This window comes from Mirounga angustirostris, unplaced genomic scaffold (genome assembly GCF_029215605.1).
Source record: "Mirounga angustirostris isolate CCGP_5_RB_7025 unplaced genomic scaffold, mMirAng1.0.hap1 SCAF_4, whole genome shotgun sequence".
Classification (NCBI taxonomy): domain Eukaryota; kingdom Metazoa; phylum Chordata; class Mammalia; order Carnivora; family Phocidae; genus Mirounga; species Mirounga angustirostris.
The window spans coordinates 58,747,119-58,767,523 of NW_026991712.1; the positions used below are offsets into that span (position 1 = coordinate 58,747,119).

At 34.6% G+C, this 20,405-nt stretch overlaps 1 protein-coding gene across 6 annotated transcripts in view; it reads left to right on the forward strand.

The window, feature by feature from the left end:
• Positions 1-20,405, forward strand: part of UBE2W (ubiquitin conjugating enzyme E2 W) — a 165,296-nt gene that overhangs the window by 58,162 nt on the left and 86,729 nt on the right. For 5 of the 6 annotated variants that reach the window (XM_064588197.1, XM_064588198.1, XM_064588195.1 and 2 more), the window contains exon 5: positions 2,078-2,153. In XM_064588197.1, coding sequence (XP_064444267.1) covers positions 2,078-2,153 — 76 coding nt within the window. Of the gene's footprint in view, positions 1-2,077; positions 2,154-10,891; positions 17,264-20,405 lie in introns of those variants that run through there. The other variant, XM_045896390.2, reaches the window with a different exon arrangement.

A 20,405-nucleotide genomic window follows, 5' to 3' on the forward strand; every position in this document is an offset into this window, starting at 1 on the left:
TGTAATGATTAGCACTTTGTTTACATTTAATGTAATGATTTACAATAAATAAATGTAATGATTTAATGTTAAAAACTAGAAAATGATTATATTCTCCATCTCCTTTATCCTTTTCTGATCCTCTCTATCCCCCTCACATTTCTGTTGTCTACTGCTAGTTTTTCCTTCATAGTTAGTATATGCCTAATTATTCCATTTAAATTATTGGTAAGCTATATTACATAATATGAACTAAATTATATTTAACCAAGATAATAATTTGGAAGTAATTCTGGCAGCATTAGTTCTGTGAAATGCGATCAAAATTCAGTAAAAGTTTATTAGGAACCTAGTAGATACTGTTTTTACTGTGCTAAGTACTAGGTTACAGAGATGAAGAGGAAACTTGCTTTGGCACTGAGGGGATCTAGCTCCAAATAAGCTTTTAAGAGTCTTCTAACTACTCACCAAAAACTCTTCTTTTAAAACAGGTGGATTTTATTCTCTGGTCAATGTGGTTCTATGAGTTTCACTTTAATATTTGACTTGAATACAAATTTTAATTTTTACTATACATTTGGGAACTTTGATTTAGTCATAATTCTTTCATTCCAATTTTCTTTTTCATGGTCAAGGATGGTTCCCTGAATTGAAGGCCTTTAAATCTATCATGTCAGTAGATTAAAGATAATTTCTGATATTGAGAGGTCTTTCAGTAATCTACCATTTATTCTTAGTGCCCTTATAATATAGATAGTCCAAACTTTCTAGCTTGTATTCAATTCCTAAAACAATTTTGGTAATCCATCTTTTTGTATAGTTACTTTATTTTCTAAGAACCAAATCTCCATGATCACTTAGTCAGTTTGGTTAGATTCTTCAGCAAATAGAATGAGTGTGTTTTTCTTCTTTTTTGAAGATTGGTTGGGTTTTTTTTTTTTTTTTAAGATTGGGTTCTAATCAATATACAGAGAAAATGAATTTATGAAATTATTTGTTGTAGTGGTAGCAATTTATTCCACATGAACACAGATTATGACTTTGCAGGACAAACAGCAACAGATTATCTATTTGAAGTTGTCAGGCATCTAATTTCATGATGCTAATTTTTCAGATATTTTCTCAGACTTTATCAGCAGGGTAATCTTGGGGTAGTGGTTTAACAAATCTTACGCTATACTCTTCCCTTTTGTTAAGTTACTATTAATATTAACTTGTAAGGGCATTATTAGGCTCAACTAAGATCAGAGTTATGTACATGAGTTGTAGAAGTGCCAAGTGGACTGCCTGTTTTCCCTACCTGCTGTCTAGGCAGTCCTACTACTCATTGCTTTTTGGTTGGACCTATCTACTAACTTATCTACTAACCTGCACTCAGTAGCTTTAATACAAATTTGACATGTTTCCAGATTTTTGTAGAGAGTCACTTACTTCTTGTGTCTGGTCAATATCCAACAGTTTTCAGGGAAGTTGCCTTCCAAAATCTGTCTTCAGTTTTGTTGGCATCACTATTTCCGCTGAAGCTCCCTTGCAGAGCTGCCATATGTTTCTAATATTGTGCTAGTCTGGGCATATATATGGTAGAAATGCCAATATAGCTTTTCTCCCTTTTTCCTCTTATATATTGTTTGGAAACTGAATCCTTCGGTCTGTCTTTGGTGATACTTACCTTACAGGAAAACAGTAATTGTGGAGTTTTATAAGTTGCTGTTAGTTTCTCAGACAAACCTAGTTAGATAGACTTTCTGTTTTTTTTAGTTAGTTCACAAAAGTAATTACAAATTATTTCTAGGGAGATAAAATAAATGAAACCAAAATTCCTTAAAACCTAATGCTGCCACTTTGGGTTAATAGTCATTCTCTGGTAATCCCACTGGAACCTAATCCAAATCACACATGCAAATCCCTAGTTTTATGTATGTATGTATGTATTTTTAATTCCCGTGTCAAGGGTCTACTTTTCCTGCAATATATTATTTCAGTTGTGCCACATGGGCATTTATATTGTTTTTAGACTCTTTGTAATAATTCTTCTAAAGCTTTTATTAAAACTATCTTCTTAAATCTTCCATTTTACAACCTCTCTTTTTGGTTTCAGAGACGACCACCAGATAATTCTTTTTATGTTCGAACATGTAACAAGAATCCAAAGAAAACAAAATGGTGGTATCATGGTAAGCAGTTTTATTTTAGAATGATAACTTTTTAGCATTTTGGTTTGAAGGACTATATATCTGTTTGCTTGGGGAAAATAAGGGAATATATAACTGATGTATTTTTGTAATACGGAGAAGAGTCTTTAAAATATTAAGCCATTAAATGGAGACATTGGACTAGATTTTTAATGGGGCACATAAAATCATAGCTACCATACAAGTAAAATCTAAAATTGCTTTAACATTTTGAAACGCTACCATTTTATTACTAAAACAGGGTCCTTAATAATCTTCAGATGAAATTGGAATTAGTTATTGGGAAACCTATTACTTGAATAGAAGTTTTGATGTCTTTTGAAATTACTTAGTTCTGGTACTGTGCTTAGTGGCGGGAGAGGGTTCACATTGTGAGAGATGACCCATTTAATTAAAGAAAGCTCTTCCTGTTCTAATAGTTAGTCCTCAAGAATTTGTGGTTCTCCTGATTGTAGCTATATGAATACAAGTACTCTCACTGATTTTGTTTTATTGGTTTTGTTGGGAGAGTGCTAATAGCTTTATAACTGAAAACTGCAAGCATCTTTTCTAAACTGACCTCACTGCTTCCCTAAAGAGGTGTATTTGAAATGCAAAACAAAATTTTATATTCCTAAATGTACTTTTTGAAATACATGAACAAAACCACCCCCTGTGATTTTTTGTATCCATAGGAGCATTTCCTTTATTTTTCTTTTAAAAATGTTAGTCTAATAAATTAGAACTGACAGAGCTAATTAATAGGAATATGGCCTTTCCCCCTTACCTTTCTATCCATTGTGAAACTTGTTAACTGAGTTAATTTGAGTCATTTAAAAACTTTTTAAATTATAAGAGTTCTGTCAGGTGTTGGTAAGTGATGATTAGAATCAATACAATAGCACTATGCTAGCAGTTACAGGTTGGAAAACACAGTGAAAGAATGCCAACGAAAAGATGAATATTCCAGCTAATATTAATGACAACTATAGATGACCTGGAAGAAAAAATGACAAAACTTGTAAGAGCTATGAAAAAATAAATTTATATATAAGATCTGAATATATAGTAAATTGGATGTCACAAAACCAATGAGGAGAAAAATTATTTATTTAGTAAGTAATCCTGCTAGGAAGTTGGTAATCATTTTGGGAAAGAAAAATTTACATTTTTACTTCATATGTAAAATATTTCCTGTGGGTTGAGTTAAGTGTTTTTTTAAGACAACAAGAGAAAAATGTTTTTTGTTTTTTTTTTAAGCTGAGTATCAACTCAGAGGAAGGAAGAATTTCTGAAGTTAAAAGGAATCACAAGAAATTAAATAGTTATATGAAAATTTAAACCTTTCAGAAAACCTTTTAGAAATACCTCAAAGCACGGTCAACATAAGGTTTAAAAATGTGAAAAACAATTACAGCTTATTAAAAACGAAGACCATTTATGAAAATTGCTTAACATAATAAATACAATTAATTAAAAGTGTAGGCCAAAAAGTTTGCAGTAATTACAGATTTAGTATTTTGAAACTATTACTGAATTGGCAGAGTTGAGTAAAATGAGTGCAGTGCCAGAAAAGAGTAAAGGATAAAATAAAATAGTACTTTCGTATTTGCTGATGGTATAGCAAGTGCAGCAATATTTAACAAGCTCAAAATTTAAGATCAAGCCTTTTGTCTCAGTTACCAAACTTCTGAGAATCCATCCTAAGAAAATCATCTTTATAACAAGACCTGTTTTATACATGGAATGTTCAGTGGAGCATTATAATATACTCTGTTTCTTATCCCTCCGTGTGCTATTTTCCTGGAATGAATCCTGCACGGGCACACACAAAAGCACCCTGCCTCAAAGAATCCTTCCCCTACACACACCGTCTTGGGATATCTTTCACCAAAGTCTTGCTGATTACTTTCTCTTTTAAGGAATCTAATAAACTTGATTACTGTGCCTAGAGCGCTGGTTTTGTTTAGTTTTTAAGAGATCCCCAGGTAATTCTGATGGAGCTTGCCACTTGAGAACTACTGTTTCAGGGATTCTGAGATATAAAAGGACAAGTTTCCATATAAAATGAATTAATAATCAGACTTAAAGGAATTCTTTCTGAGCACTGAAGGTCTACTAAAACACTTAACAAGACTCTACTTTAAGAAAACGGCCCTTTACTTCAATTTACATTGCTGGCTTCTCATTCTTTTTCATCTTCTTGCCTTTTGGGACCAAAAACCAAACTGCCTCTTCTCTCTGTGCCTTTACAAGGAACCCTTCTGGGGGAAAAAAAAATCTTGAGTGTCACAGACCCTTTGGTCTTAGCATAGAAAGTTCCCAGATTCATAAAAAGTTAAGATTAGTCAATCAAGAATATTGACAAACACAACTAAATCAAACATTTTTTTAAAGTGTCAAAGGTGTTTTTTGTATTTTTTAAATTTTTATTGTTATGTTAATCACCATACATTACATCATTAGTTTTTGATGTAGTGTTCCATGATTCATTGTTTGTGCATAACACCCAGTACTCCATGCAGAACGTGCCCTCTTTAATACCCATCACCAGGCTAACCCCTCCTCCCACCCCCTCCCCTCTAGAACCCTCAGTTTGTTTTTCAGAGTCCCATCATCTCTCATGGTTTGTCTCCCCCTCCGATTTACCCCCCTTCATTCTTCCCCTCCTGCTACAAAGTTCTAAAGACAGTATAGTCATTCTATTTCAGACCCAACTTCACTAATAATAGAAAAATCCTCCATTGTCTTTTCCATAGTGTTTTTAAACCACTTGAGTTTTCTAATAAAACCAAAAGAAACTGTCTTAGAGTAATGAATTTTAAAAATACATATATTTTGAAAGTATGACCTTCTTTACCATTCTATCCTGCCCCAATGTTAGACAGTATATTCCTTTTTTTTCCCCTTCCTACCTCCCTGGTAGGGAAATTTCAGGAAGATTACAATCTTTCAGGCCCTCTAATGCTGCCTTATATAGTTGGAAGGATTTATGAGAAGTCCTTTATCTAAGAATAGTCCCAGAATATCTTATTACGTGCTTTTGAATAAGAAATGGAGAAAAGTCTGGGGCGCCTGGGTGGCTCAGCCATTAAGCGTCTGCCTTCGGCTCAGGTCATGATCTCAGGGTCCTGGGATCGAGCCCCACATCGGGCTTCCTGCTCGGTGGGAACCCTGCTTCTCCCTCTCCCACTCCCCCTGCTTGTGTTCCCTCTCTCGCTGTGTCTCTCTCTGTCAAATAAATAAATAAAATCTTTAAAAAAAAAAAAAAAAAGAAATGGAGAAAGGTCACATAGTGAAACTAGAAATATAAAATAAATTCTTTAAAATAAAATACACTTCATATGTTATTTTTCATAGTAGTTTTTATCTGTTAACCAAGAAATTTATACTTTCACGACTAAAGTAAAAAGTCTTTTAATAGTTTAAACTATTAAATTCTCCACCTTAGCCGAGAAATAAGAAAAGAGAGGCTTTTCAAACTAAATTTAGTCTAGGGTTTGTGTAGGAATTCATTTTATCAATAAACAGATTACAAGTGTCACCCCACCTGCCCACCCCCCCCAATACAAATTAGCTATCTTTAAAAGGATCAGATTCTATTTCAACTAAATTATGACTCTTCTAGTTCAGGTTCTGGTCCCAGGTACAATACATTTTTTTCAATTACATATAATTCTGTTTAAAACATACTCAGTTTATTGACTAACAGTGACAGTTCTTATCTCAATATGTTTCCTACTCATGCTTGAACCCTGACTATCTGAATCCTTCCCCTCCCCTCCCAGAATCTCTCTTTAATTCAACAGTTTGCTCCATGAGTGACCCTCATGAAATCAAGGACAGGTAATACTAGTTACACTTTGAGATGATAGAGCAGCTGCTCTTTCATAAAGGGGGGTGGGTGTAGACAAGCTTCTTTGAACTTTTCTTTCACCTTTAAAAAACTAAAGCATTTCAGCTGTGTAGCATATATTGTCTTTGCCTTTATACATTTCAGGGTGAGTTAAAAGCAATGTGAAAAATAGCTCACCTTGGCCTTATAGTTGAATTTGGAAAATCTTATCAATCATGCTCACTCATAAAGCAGGACATATCAACTCTGTTTTTGAGCTTTCCAGATGTCAGCCTATGTTTTTCTGTTTAGCTGCTTTAGTTCCAAAAAGATCTTCATTGATTAATCTTGTTCTCCTTATAACACCAAATTACCAAGAAATATGGACTCTTGTTATTTATTAGCATCATCTAATTCTGAAAGGATTATAAGGTCAAATCAGAGTCCTGATGCGACCTGCAGACCTAAACAAAAATATCAGAGACTGAACAAAGTCTTGCATGGAATTGGATGAACTTACTGAAACACTTAACATTTCAGTTTTTAGAAGTTAAGCAGAATTGTAGGCCTCAGGTACAAGCTCCATAGTCCTGTATGGTGCTAACCAACATACTTGGGTCAATGTGGGTCAGAGTGTTTGTCAGTATTTGCAATCAAAGAGGCAAAAGAGGTTTGGGTTTAGAGTCGTAATATCTGTGTGCTTCAGAGGGGGCTTCCTGGATGCAGGATGGATGCACTATTAATGAAAAACAGTAATTTGGCAATTCAGTAGATCTCCTGGTTTTAGAAGAGTAGGATTCTGCTGATACACCAAAATTGAGCTGCCAAATACCAGTGTTGAGTTCTTGGGGAAAAAAACCTCTTTCAACTTAAACTGTGTTCCACATTGTTAGTATATCTTGAAAATGTAGGCCAGTCACTGCTACCCTACTGTACTTGTAGTATCATAACTTACTCATTTCTTTTTGCATTTCTTTTGAGCTTCTTCTCTAGCTCCTATTAAAAGTGTAAAGAGTTATTGATATGTGAATACATATTCCTTATTGTTACTTACCTGAAGTTTGCTATCAACCTGTTTTCCAGAATTCTTTTATAGTTTCTATTCACTGAAGGATTAAGGTCATATCTGCATTGGAATGCAAACATTCTGTGTTGCAAATTTAGCCAGGGGTCCGTATGCTTTGAAAAATCAATTAAACAGAATAAGGTTAAAAAAATAAATGAATAAAGGGAACTAACCAAAGTAAGTATTTGAATAGACAACTCATTTCAGCATACAAAGGGGCTGAGGAATTTACCTATAATTCAGGGCTAGAATGGTCCATAGAAAACAAATATATACAGTTTAGTACACAAATGAATGAATGATTGAGCCTCAAAGTTCAAAATCATAAAATAGACATAATTGTTCTTGAAAAAGATAAAAAGTATCTTTTTATGGGATCATAAAAATATTTCAGTAATAGAATCCATTAATAAAATGATCCATCTGTTTCCTGGGATCCAAATTGAACATAAACAACTTAGTTTCGTAAATGATTGCTTTCCACAGATGGCAGTACTGATCTGGTTCCTGAAGCATTTTCCTTAAGGTGATAGAGAATTGAGCAGTAAAGCTTAAGACTGTAATTGAGTATTGGCTTCAGAAACTAGGCTTACAGGAGATAGATTGGCATGATGTTTAGATGTTATGTCCAATAAACTGTTGAGTTTATAAATTTGGAGAGTAGAGGAATATCTCTCTCTTTTTTTTTTTTAACAAAACTATAGACTACATTCTGGTTCCATTCAGCTGGAACATTTCCTGTAGAATTCTAAGGATTATAAGGTGATAGGAACGTAAAATTGTCTCAGACTAGTATTCACAAACTTTCTTTCCGCCTTATAACTGTCCATAGAATTACCTATGTTAGTTGTGAACGTTTTTATATTTTCACTACCTACCTTTTAGAATTACAGAATCACTTTCTAAATTCCTAAGTCCAAATTTTACTCAGTCTTTTCCCTTTATTTCCTTTTGTATAACAATTCTGTTGTCTTCTGTGAAATCTTATTAAGTTGGTTCATCAAAAGAAAACTTTAATTCCCTAAACTGTGGAGAGACAAACTTATGTGTAAAGATTTATTTTTGTCTTTCTTGGAAGTGGGATCCCACTTTATATCTATTGACTTACTACTGTGTTCCTTTTCTTCTAGTCTTTAATCTCTGGAAGTATCCAGGGAGGTAGTTTCCACTATAATGTGATGATTGTGATGTCCATTAAAATGTGATGGTTCTTATACTCTGGGGAAAACTGACCTTCTTCTATAATACAGTTCTCTCTCACTCATATTTCCCAGAAGTCCAGCATGGTAAATGTCATCTCTTTGGAACTGGTTATTTGTGTATTACATTTGAGGGTATACTTTTAATAAGGGCTTCTACAGTTTCAGAAAAAAAAATTAAATGGTTAATCTGAGATTCTTTTTTTCAGGCCTTCATCTTGCTACATATACTTTAGCCAAGAGGTTAGATATATTGTGTTCTTTGATCTTTTTTTTTTTTTTTTTAAAGATTTTATTTATTTATTTGACAGAGAGAGACACAGTGAGAGGGGGAACACAAGCAGGGGAGTGGGAGAGGGAGAAGCAGGCTCCTGCTGAGTAGGGAGCCCAATGCAGGGCTCAATCCCAGCACCCTGGGATCATGACCTGAGCCGAAGGCAGACGCTTAACGACTGAGCTACCCAGGCGCCCCGATCACATTTTATAAACTTATATTTGTCTTGATCCAAGATGGGTTTACTCTAAAAACTTTTTTTTGTAAACCATTGTGGTATTCAATAATCTTTTTTTCATCTATCTAGGGAACTGTGTTTCTTTTGCTAACAAATTACTTTTTTGCTTCTTAGTGATGGCCTTTTTATTTGGGGGAGAGTTAGCCATGGCTTTAGCTCATACTTGTCTCCATACTTAAGTATTTGCTCATAGATTCTTTGATTACTTACAGCCATGATGGATTTGTAATGTTTTAAGTCCGTGTGTCCCTGTGGGTCCAGCTATCAGATAATAGAACTCCATTTTCAAAACTCAGTAAGTTTATTTCTCTAAAGATAGAATATTCAAGGCAGGGAGTATTAGTCCTATTTTTTTTTTTTTTTTTAACATCTAATCCAAGGTAGGGATTGGGCTAGGGAGATTAGCTTTATATGGATTTCTTAATCATTTTGGTGGATTGTGGCACATTCTACAACAGCCTACTATACTGGAAAACTTCCAGAATGAACAACCTGATGGAGATAAATTTATGTTATCACCTATCAAAGATGATATATCTTTGGAGATAAAAGCTTATGGTGGTTAATTAGGTACATGATGTTCAAGTTGAATTTTGTCTCACTTTTCTTACTGTATACATTGTCATGTGGTAGAATACTTAAGGTTTGACCTGTTAGGTAGAATTTAGTGCCATTTCTTAGCTTAGAGGTCTAAGTGTGATTAGGTTTAGTTTTTTCAAGGACCCTAGGGTTATAAATTACTCTGTTGGAAGAGTGATGTTTTAAGGAACCTCTTTACATTCTTAAGTGTTCTGCATTCATGACATCCATACCTCCTCTTTATTCCAAGTTCCACAGTAATTTAAGAAACAGATACTTTCATGTGACACTTAGAAGCTATACATTATCTGCTTATTTTCTTCTTAAAGATATTCTTTCTTTAAAGAATTCTAATGATTTAGATATAGATAAGATTTATTTTAAAAATCTAGTATATTTCACCCTTTAGATTTCCATTAAAATATAGAGTGGTGGGGGGCACCTGGGTGGCTCAGTCGTTAAGCGTCTGCCTTTGGCTCAGGTCGTGATCCCAGGGTCCTGGGATCGAGCCCCGCATCGGGCTCCCTGCTTGGTGGGAGGCCTGCTTCTCCCTCTCCCACCCCCTCTGCTTGTGTTCCCTCTCTCGCTGTGTCTCTCTCTGTCAAATAAATAAATCTTTAAAAAAAAATAGAGTGATGGAATATTCTACGAGTTTGCCCAGCATAGAAATCAGATTTACTGGTTTTTAGGTCTCATTGAGTCATTGGAAATGGGGATTTTTTATTAACAGTGTATCAATCCTAACATGGGATGGTTTGTAAAATATTTTGGCCAGTTTTTCAGCAATGCTGTCCTTGAGAGCTTTCACAACTCTTGGGTAGTTGCCACTAGTCTTGCTTCTTTCTAAAGCTGCTTTCTGAGGAGTAGCCAGTCCTCAAAATAAATCCTTCAGATATGTCTTGTGAAATAATTTTGTAAAATAAGTTATGAACTCCACAATTATATATCTTACATAATGTGTTGAGGCTACCAGAAGGCATTACTAAATCTGTGGGGTCTTTTTAATGGCCTCATTTGTATGTGTATCTATATTTGCTGAAAAATGTATTTTTAAATGTATTTTCTAAAGAGAAATTAATAACATTAACTATGTTTTAATTGATTTGGTAATTGTACCTCATTTGTGAAGTTATTTCCTTTATAGACTAAAGACACAACTTGCATTATCGGGTGTTAAATACCATGACATTGTTGGTCAGGAGTTTACTTCCTGTCTCATTACAACTTAAAATTGTTGCCCATAAAAGAACTCTTCAAGACTGATAAATCCGGAATATGTGCTAACATATATCAATTTATTAAATAGAACTAACACACTGATGCATCATTTAAGATTTGTGTGAACTATTTCTGTGAAAGAATATAACGTGATTTGTTTGTCACTATGTAATTGAACACAAACTGGACTTTTTATTTGCAAGGATTGGGGGAGGCAAGTCAGACATGTAAACCATGTTCTTCTTGAAATTATTTCTGTGTTAGACTAACGTGTGGGTTTTACTTATGCATGCTTGACTTTTTTAATTATCTTTTTTCTCCTTTTCTTAAAGATGATACTTGTTGATGCCACTGTTATCATCCTCCTAGCAGAAGATAGTCCTACTGAGAAAATGAGCACTTTGATCATTCAGTCTTTGAACTTTAACCTTTGACTGGAAGTGACCTATAGGCAATGAAGACTACTTCCTTTTACTGCATTTTTACTTGTGTGCATTCTGGGCGCATGTTGATCGCTGGTTCAGTCCAGGCAACTGACATGCTTTTATTAGTCATACAGTATTAATGCAGGTGTCAGGAAATGTCAATATAATTCCATTTTTAATTTTTATTTTTTTAAGCTTTTGGAAAAGTTCCAGGTCCTCATGTATTGTGCAATAACAATGACTTCCTTGGCGGTTTTGGGACGTTCATTGCCGGCAATGGACGTTTAACAGGAAAAATTTTCATTAACTCCTGCCACCCAATAATTAATGCATGATAGGGCCTATGAAATGAACTTATTGGTTATAGTGGGATTATAAATAAAGTGAGGGATCCAACATTACTTTGAAAGTCACCCCAACTGTTTATATTTGGATTCTATGCACTGTGATCCTAAGGTTAACAGCGTGAATTAACATGCATCTTTAAAGGACTATAATGAAAGATCATTGCGTATTTATTGAATTGTTTATATCTGCTGTCAAATTGTTTTGACATGGAAGGTTTTCAAGTAACATTGGCAGAGAGGTACAATATTGTTATCCCTATGGTGAAAATAAATTCATTTGTTGTATATAGTTCCTCAATCTCTGAAGTAAAGGTATGAGTAATCTAGGGTATGAATGGTTGAATCAAGGCTTGATTTTGGAAGTAAGAACAATGGCAGTGATGATGAAACTGCTGTAGTCCTTAATTGGGGCTTGTTTGTACAGTAACGGTATTTCCAAGTAGATTACACTCTGTTACTTCCTGCTAGCCATCAGCATGAGCCCTACTGCCTAAACACTATTTCATTTATTTATGTTTGGAAAATCCATAAAGAGTTTTCGTTTGCAATTTTGTTTCTTTTGTTATGTTTTAAGTCAAGTTTGAATGTTACAGTACTTCAATTGAAAAGCTTTTGTCAAGTTTTTTCTTGTAATTTTTTCTTTACTTGTAAGTATCATTTTGTCCTTTAATCCTGTACCCTAAAATAAGAAATACATTTTTGACAGAGGCTTAATGTTTTAACAAAAGAGTGTGGACATTTTTATTTTAAATTTAGGCAAAAGTATACTATAGAATGGTATGTTTTCTTATTTGTCTCACACAACCGTACAGTTTTTCCTGGAGGGATTTGTTTTATTTTGTTTTCTTGTTGTTTAAAAGACTTTGCTTACAGCTAGGTAAAATTTTTCTATAGAAAAAAATTGTTGAAACGTCCAATTCTCAGTACCATGTAAGTTAATGATACTGCAACTAGGTTCTCTTTTTAAAAAGCAATTATGTATTTTATAAATTACCTTTTCACATATGCAAAAATCTGTTTCTACTACAATGTTATTTTTACTAATGCCTCTTGTTGCACTCTTTTTGACATATCCTGCAGTGAATAAATATATGAATCAATTTGGGCTTAAAAATAAAAGCCAATTGGCTGAAAGCTTTCAAGTATGTACCCCAGCAAAACATCCAATCAATAATTGGCAAGGAATATTTTCAAAATTGTTTTTAATCTCTGTATAGATGACATTTTGTAGCTTTGTACATGTTGTTAATTAAGGGCATATAATTTTACACTCTAAAAGTATAATTGCTGAACTCAGGGGTGGGTAGACTTCAAAAATATGTCTGCTGTAGAAATAACTTGAAAAAAAAAATTAAAACTATGGCCAGCCACCAAATTGTGGACACTGTTTATACTATAGTTAGCAACTACCACTTTTTAAAATTAAACACATTTTTGTTCTTTCTTGACTAGATACACCTAAGTTCTCATAATAGTCTCTATCAGTCTGATCATTTGGCCTGTTTAAGACAGAAAGTGTTTTTTGGAATGCTTTGAGCTACTCTTAGTTTTTAACTGCTTTTTAATATGAAAATTGCAGCGGCATATTATATATTTTTCATATTTTACACAACTGCTCTAAACTACTGATTGACTTGATCTGGGGTGGGGGTGGGGGATCTTTCTCCGTACTGCTGGTCCTCTTACTAAAATTCTTTTATAAAGAAATGACCTGTGACATTTATTCACCAAAGGAATTAATATACCAGGTCAAAGATTAACAATGCTGTCCTATAGATTAATAGGTCTTATATAGCCTCAGTTGAGTTTTTTAAAATAAAAGAAGCAGTATTTTAACATACCTCTTTCTCTACATAGAGATACCATAAAATAAAAAGAAGTAGAGGAAAGTAAAGGAAACCAAATAATTTCAGTACATTTTATGGTTTAAAGAGAAGATAAGATGAAATACCAACCATTCAGAATTTGCAGTAAGATAACACCTTATTCATTACAGTACTCCCTTGAACTTAGGAATTATTGGAAACTCCTTTGCACTTAGATTTAATTAAGTTAATTTTAAATGTAAGTTACATTATTAAAAGACAATAAGCCGTTTACCTAAGTCATTGCTCTAGAGAGGGCATTTAATGGCTTTGTAATAATAAAAAGAACATTTCTCTGTATTGTGTTGTTGAACGACAACCAGAATACTAAGAAAATGTACATAGGATTATGCTACTTCCCTCTTCCCTTGCTCTGTGGGGCACTATCTGCTGCATAGGACTGCAGAATTATACTTTCATATTTAGACAATATGTACTCTCTATTTATTTATTTATTTATTTATTTTAAGGCCATTCTTCTGGTTTGCCAAATTCTGTTAAGACGGTGATACATTCATTTCCTTCTTTTGCATGCTTAGATCATGAACTTGGTGCCCTTCAAAAAAAATACATTACGTCAAGTAGGTATTAATGCCATAGATTTTAAAGAGAAAAATGGTTTTCAGTTTTTTTTAAGATAAATTTTTTAATAAATTTTATGGCTGTTCTCTTAAGGAATTTACTATTCACCTTTAAAGGACTTAACTTGTAGTGGATGAATTCCTCCTTTTAGCTAGCAAGGAAATAAAGCTTTTTTTAATCCCCAAAAGAAAATGGTAAAAATCAGCTTTTATATACAGTTCATCTGGAGAAAGATCTTAATCCTTATTGTTTTGATTAGGTATATAAATATTTGGTATAAAGTAGCTAGGGTAGTTGATTAGTTTTTCCCTTCTGAAATTTTAAATATATGCAAATATATATCATTAGATTCCTGTGGTGAATAATAATTTCTTCAGATTCTTAAACAGGTATCTAGTGACTGCTTAATTATTTCCAGATTGCATCAAAGATGAATTGACAAATAATGGAAATGAGTAGTGATATGCAAATGGTATGTAACCACACATTACTTGTTTCTGGTAATCAAGTCTTATTTTTTAAAAAGCCTATTGTTTTTGAGAATTGAGATACTTAAAACTTGTTAAAGCTTCTTCCTAAAAATAGAAGAGAAGAGGAGGTACTGTGTGTTCAGATTTTTTTTAAATAAAGAATTCAGTGTCACTAGTTCTAATCCTTCATGGTTACTGCTGCTTATATTTCTTGATCTCACTTTTATTTAGTTTCCTGTATATATTTTAGCTGAATGCTTAGGATTTATTAAGTGTATATAAATTGGTTTTCAAAAAGAACTGAAGCTTTCCCATATCTTTTCTGCGGATTCACTGTTACCAAATCAGCTACTGCACGATTCTGTGTTATGCTAGTGCCTTTGCATGATTAAGATCTGTGAAGGTGTCTCTTAATCTGCACCCCTTGGTCCTAATCTTCTTTGCAGTCTTTTGTTTGTTTTTATCTCTCTTTCATTTTTCTGTCTTCCTTTCTCCTCAAAGATGTCCAATATGTCAGTCTTCAGCAGTTTCCCTAAGTTTTCCTCTCTCCTTCCTTTCCTCCTTTCCTGCCTTCCTCCCTTTCTTCCCCTTTCCTTTTCTTGAGGTTAGGGAGTCCAGAGAAGGAAGATTAGTGAAATTACATCAGAACTTTTTCTTAAAAGAAAAAGACTTCTTTCTACAATTAAAATACATAGAATTTCTGATGCCTTATTTCGGTTCATCAGTATATGGCTAAATTTGTTGAATAGTTGACTACTTGATAAATGAGCTGTTAACTAAGTAATTTAGTTCTTAAATACTAATATCAAGGGAGTTTTGTTTACTTTTTGGATGGTGACTCTCGCAAAGCCTAATTATTGCCCAGATGAATTAAATTATTTGTTTTGGTAAAAGTGTTTTTCCATTTAAGGTTTCTAAGCCATTTTGAGATTTGGAACTTTTTTTTTTATTTTAAATAATGTGTGGGAGATTTTTGTTTTCTTAGCATAAACTACATTAAAGACAGGCTTGTATGCATCATTCCAGAGGCCCGTGGAGTCTAAACATGTACTTCAAACTTAGATCTTTATCCTTAAAGTTGAAGTTCTGCTTCTTATGGTCCTGTAAATGAAGTGTTTATTGTGATTTTAATTCTCAAATGTTATTGGGACTTACATTTAGGGATGAATCTCCAGAATGGTTACATGAATGTCTTTTTTTATGAAAATTTTTTAATAAAACAATATAATATCTGAAGACATTTTGAATATGTGGAAGGAATGCCTGAATAGAAGCTGGTATATTTTAACATGCCTAAAGAATTGTAATTGAGCAAGTTGAGTGCAGTTGACAGGGAAAAAGAGAAACAGTTTCTTGATGCATACATTGTCAGGGTGAAAAGTTTGCTTCTGCAGTAATTTTAAGCTGCTTTCTCAAAGGCAAAGCATGGTTCTGGGCTTTGGCTTGTTAGGTGTGACATCACTTGTCAAATTTCGCAGTAAATGGAAAGATTGAATAATCCCACCTCTCTAATTTTAAAGCCTGAAACAAATCGAGTAAGGAATGTGGTAGATTGACAGACACCGTGAAAATAAATGCAAGTCTCTTCATAGTTAACCACAGATTATTGACATAAATATTGATTATCAGGCTCAGGGTAAAATAATTATTCAAAAAGATTATTATGTCAGTTATCTAGTAGCCAAGAATTAAGTCCATGTTCAAGTTAAAATGGGTTTGTTGTTTTTAGTTGGTACCATTTTTCTCTCAATATTCAGAAATACAGATTGTGCATTTTATTAATAGGAATGGAAGCTCATGCTTTTGAGGGTTTGAATAGGGTGGATGTATATATATTTTATAAATTCAAGTTGTAAAATATGTAAAGCTACTGCTTTTTGAATAGAATATAAATGTTAAGACATAAATCTATATATTATATATTTTTAAATACATGTATCAAACTTTTGTTAGTTGAATATAAATTACATTGTGTGCTTTATGGAATTCAGTAACTTTTAATAATAAAGCAGTTGTCATTGATTTATTTTATGTAGACTTGAATATTAAATTGGATAGATATTAAATCTCTTTGTAGTTTATAATAATGTAAAGATTTACTTATGTACTAGTTTCTCTTTACAAAGGACTGTGATCTTCCAAGGATTGTGGAAACCATAAAATGCCCATTTCCAAAAATAAGTGCAACAGAATGAAGATAGTCACTAAAGCACTTATTCATTTAACAGATCATGTTTACTTAGTAGTGTAGCCTAGTGTATTTTAGCGGTTCTTCATGCTTTATTTAAAGAAGTCCTGATTAAAAGATGGGTGTTTTCAGAAAAGGTGGAAATTGAGACCCAGGCACTTGCTTAGAGTTACCATGAGTCTGGTGTTGCTGAACTTTAAGTTGTATGATTCATAAGGATATCCTGTAGAGAACTTTGGGATTCTTTCTTGAATATACACACACATCAACTAACTTACTTAGATGAGTGGCTCCTGAAGCTATGAGAAGAGAAAAGGAGATAAGCAGAAGAAGGGATATCTCTCTGCATCTCTATTATTCATAGCAGGAAGAAATTTAATATGCTCTGCTGATATTCTAGGTTTTCTATTCATGGGGGATCTGCTTGCCCCAGGAGCACCTTACTCCTCATTGGGGTAGCTGTTCTACCATAAAACTGCCTTATCTCTACATGCTATTTCTGCAGCCCTCAACAATAGATGAGTAGCTGGTTAGATAAATGCAAGATCCATCTTCCTTTGTGCTTTGATGACACTCTCTCCCTTTATTATAATCCTTAAAATAATTTCTACCTCTCATAGAAGGTTTAAGCCACTGTGGATAAATGATTCTGTTGAAATCCCTATATTCCTTGGTACTTTTCACTCTAACATACGGCAAAATTAAATATGAACTGAATTGAAAAATGACGCAACTAAGGGTTTTCTATACTTGGATAATATGGGCCAAGGCTACAGTGGTTCTGTATCTGTCCTGCTGAGAATTCCTGTCAATAAATATTTTAAATTGCTTATGAGATTTCTTTTTAATGTTTGCTTAAGGCAAAATATATGAGTGGGAGTACCTGTGTGCTCTTTCCAGTTCAGTGGAGTATGGAAATGTTTTAATAATGAAAGTTGAAATAAGAAACTAAGGTAGAAATTATCTTCTCATATAGGTGCTTGGCCTTCAAGGACCTATTGTGGGTAGATAAAACTCATCAGGCAAGAACCTAATAAGGATGGCTGTATCCTGTAGAAAAGGTATCCAACTTAACATTAAAATTTCTATGTCCCCTCTCACACCCCCAAAAACATATTTCTCTTTCCTGTCACAATGGCATTTCTTTCTTTTTTTTTTAAAGATTTTATTTATTTATTTGACAGAGACACAGTGAGAGAGGGAATACAAGCAGGGGGAGTGGGAGAGGGAGAAGCAGGCTCCCAGCTGAGTAGGGACCCCGACGTGGGGCTTGATCACCCTGGGATCACAACCTAAGCTGAAGGCAGACGCTTAACCAACTGAGCCACCCAGGCGCCCCCACGATGGCATTTCTATCCAGCCTAGTTATCCAAATGAAGAATTGCCACTACTTACTAGTCCTCTCTGACATTTTTCATCATTAATCTCTATTCAGCCTATCTTAAAAATATATATATCTGAAATTTCTCCCTTCCCTCCAGTGCCATTGCCATGATCCTGGTGTTCCCAGGCTGCTCTTCAGCCGTCCCCACACCTTGTTCCATAAATGGTAGCAAAACAAGACTACCTGTACTTGGCTAACATTATCCACGTTCCTAGAATGTTCATCTGCTTTTTTTTCCAGTTCAAATTAGTTACAAGGGCATCTTTGTCCTTCTTCCCTTCCCACCCATTACCAGCTTTCTATCCTGGGTTCTTTAACAGAAGGGACAGTGTCTCAGTGGTGCTTGTGTCCCCAGCATGTAGCACACAATACCTATCCTATAAGCTTTTAATAAATGTTTGTTAAATTAATTTGATTGTACTTGTATTTTTATACTAACTTTTCCAAAGAAACTTACTCAGGTGCTAGCAGTTTTGAAACCTACATTTAAACCACCATCTGTATGAAGTGTCACAGCAGAACGCCCTACCCTTCCTACCCCAGAGAGTCTGAAAAAATTACTTTGAAGTAAATCATTAACCATTTTTCACTGGTTTTATTTAAAAAAAAAGTTCTCGTATTTTTTGCTGTATCTCTGAGGTAAATTAGTTACCTAGAATATATTTACAAATTAAGAATATAATTGTTCTAAGCTAAATATATCTAAGGCGACCCGAGATCATAAAGGTAAACGTAATACTCATTAAGGTTAAAAACGGCATTGAGCAAGTACTTAGTACTTTCTATGCTAAGAAGGATGACAGATGAAAGCACATATCTTCAAAGACTCTATGTTATAGGCGGGATAAGAAAGAAAAACAATACATCAAAAGCGATGAGCCCTAAAAGGTGCAGACAAATAGCAGTTTTTGGTAATCACAGAAATGAGTTGACTGCAAGAGGAACTGTAATGGCTTGAAAATTACAAACGTTGTCGGCGGGTTCTCGGCAAGTACCATGGTCCCAAGTGTAGAAGCCCTGGGACAGGATTTGTATGAACGCCGACCTAGATGATGATGTGGCTGGTTCAGAGCAAGCCAGTGGGGGAGCAGCAGCCAATGGCCAGATGATGTGTAGGGCCTCGTGAATGAGGGTAAGGTTGACATTGGTCTTTCAGTTTGCACTAAACAGAGAGCTGAGGCTAGCACTCCGTTCCTTTTCGTCCCTAGGGCATTCATTTATCAATTGAGAGGAGATTATAAAGCTGAGCCACTGTGTCAGCAATATGACAGGGAATGTTGCCCAGAAAACAAAACAAGGAGTCTGACCCACTACACCAGCATCCCACCCATCAGAACTAATTTAAAGCCAGAAATCAGCAGAGCATTCCCCAGAGTAAAGGTCACCTGAGGAAACAATCCTGATTGAGACTTTCATCTTGGAGTGGTTCAGGGAATGTCAGACTCCAAACTTGGATTGAGGTGAGTTCTCTGGCAGTGTCCTCAGAAGGTGGCCAGGAGCAGATAGAAGTTCGAAGTCCTAGGAAGAGAATAGCTTCCTCCACATATTATCCTTACAAGTGATTTATTTTAATACAGTGACCAATACACAAAGGTTATCCCTTCTAGGAAACAAGGCACTATGAAACAACAGACCTAGAAAGCACTGGACATGTGGGGTGGGCAGTGACAGGATCAATATAGTTTACTGCTCTGCATACCATATACCATACCATACCATATTGGGAGCTTCTGAAGAACAAGGAACTGTCTTGTTCATCCTTATACTCATTCAAACATTGAGCATCTGCTGTATCCCAAGGAGCTATGATCTGGTAGGGGAGACAAGTGGGTAATTAAAATAATGTGCCAGTTGGTGTGATAGGCTAATCAGAGTGTTGAATGAGCATCAAGGTGAGAACAGTCAAAGCTGTCTAAGTCCAGGTGAGAATTCCAGGGGAAGTGGTGAGTATTTGCCAGGCAAAAGTGGGAGAATGAAGATGAGGGCATCTGAGATAAAGCACACAGCAAGTGCACAGGGTGAGAGAGAACAGTGTTTGGAGCATTGAATTTGGATGAGGGAATGGTAAAAATGAGACATCAAACTAGAGCTAGAATTCGAAAGACCAAATTAATGGAGTTTTGGTTTTATCTCATGGTTGAGAGGGACTGATGAATGGCAGATTTGCACTTAAGAAAAATACCTTGGCTGTAATCCTGGAGAATGAGCTTGAAGGGTCACAAAACTGGAAGGGAAAAAATAAGAGACCATCATCAGTACCACACAAATGATGATGACTTGAATTTATTATGAAGTATTGGCATAAAGATAGACATATCAGTGGAACGGGAGAGTCCAGAAATTGGTTTATAAAAAGATGCGAAGGTACTTGTGGGGTGGGGGGGGAGCGGGGAGAATAATCTATTCAACAAATGGCACTAGAATATTTGAAAAGCTATTTGTAAAAAAATAAAAAGAAAAAATCTTCTATACAAAAATTAGCCCAAAATGAATCATACACTCAAAGAGTAAAACTATGAAACTTCTTCAGGAAAACAGAAGCTCTGAGATCTTGGATTTGGCAACGATTTCTTAGCTATGAACCA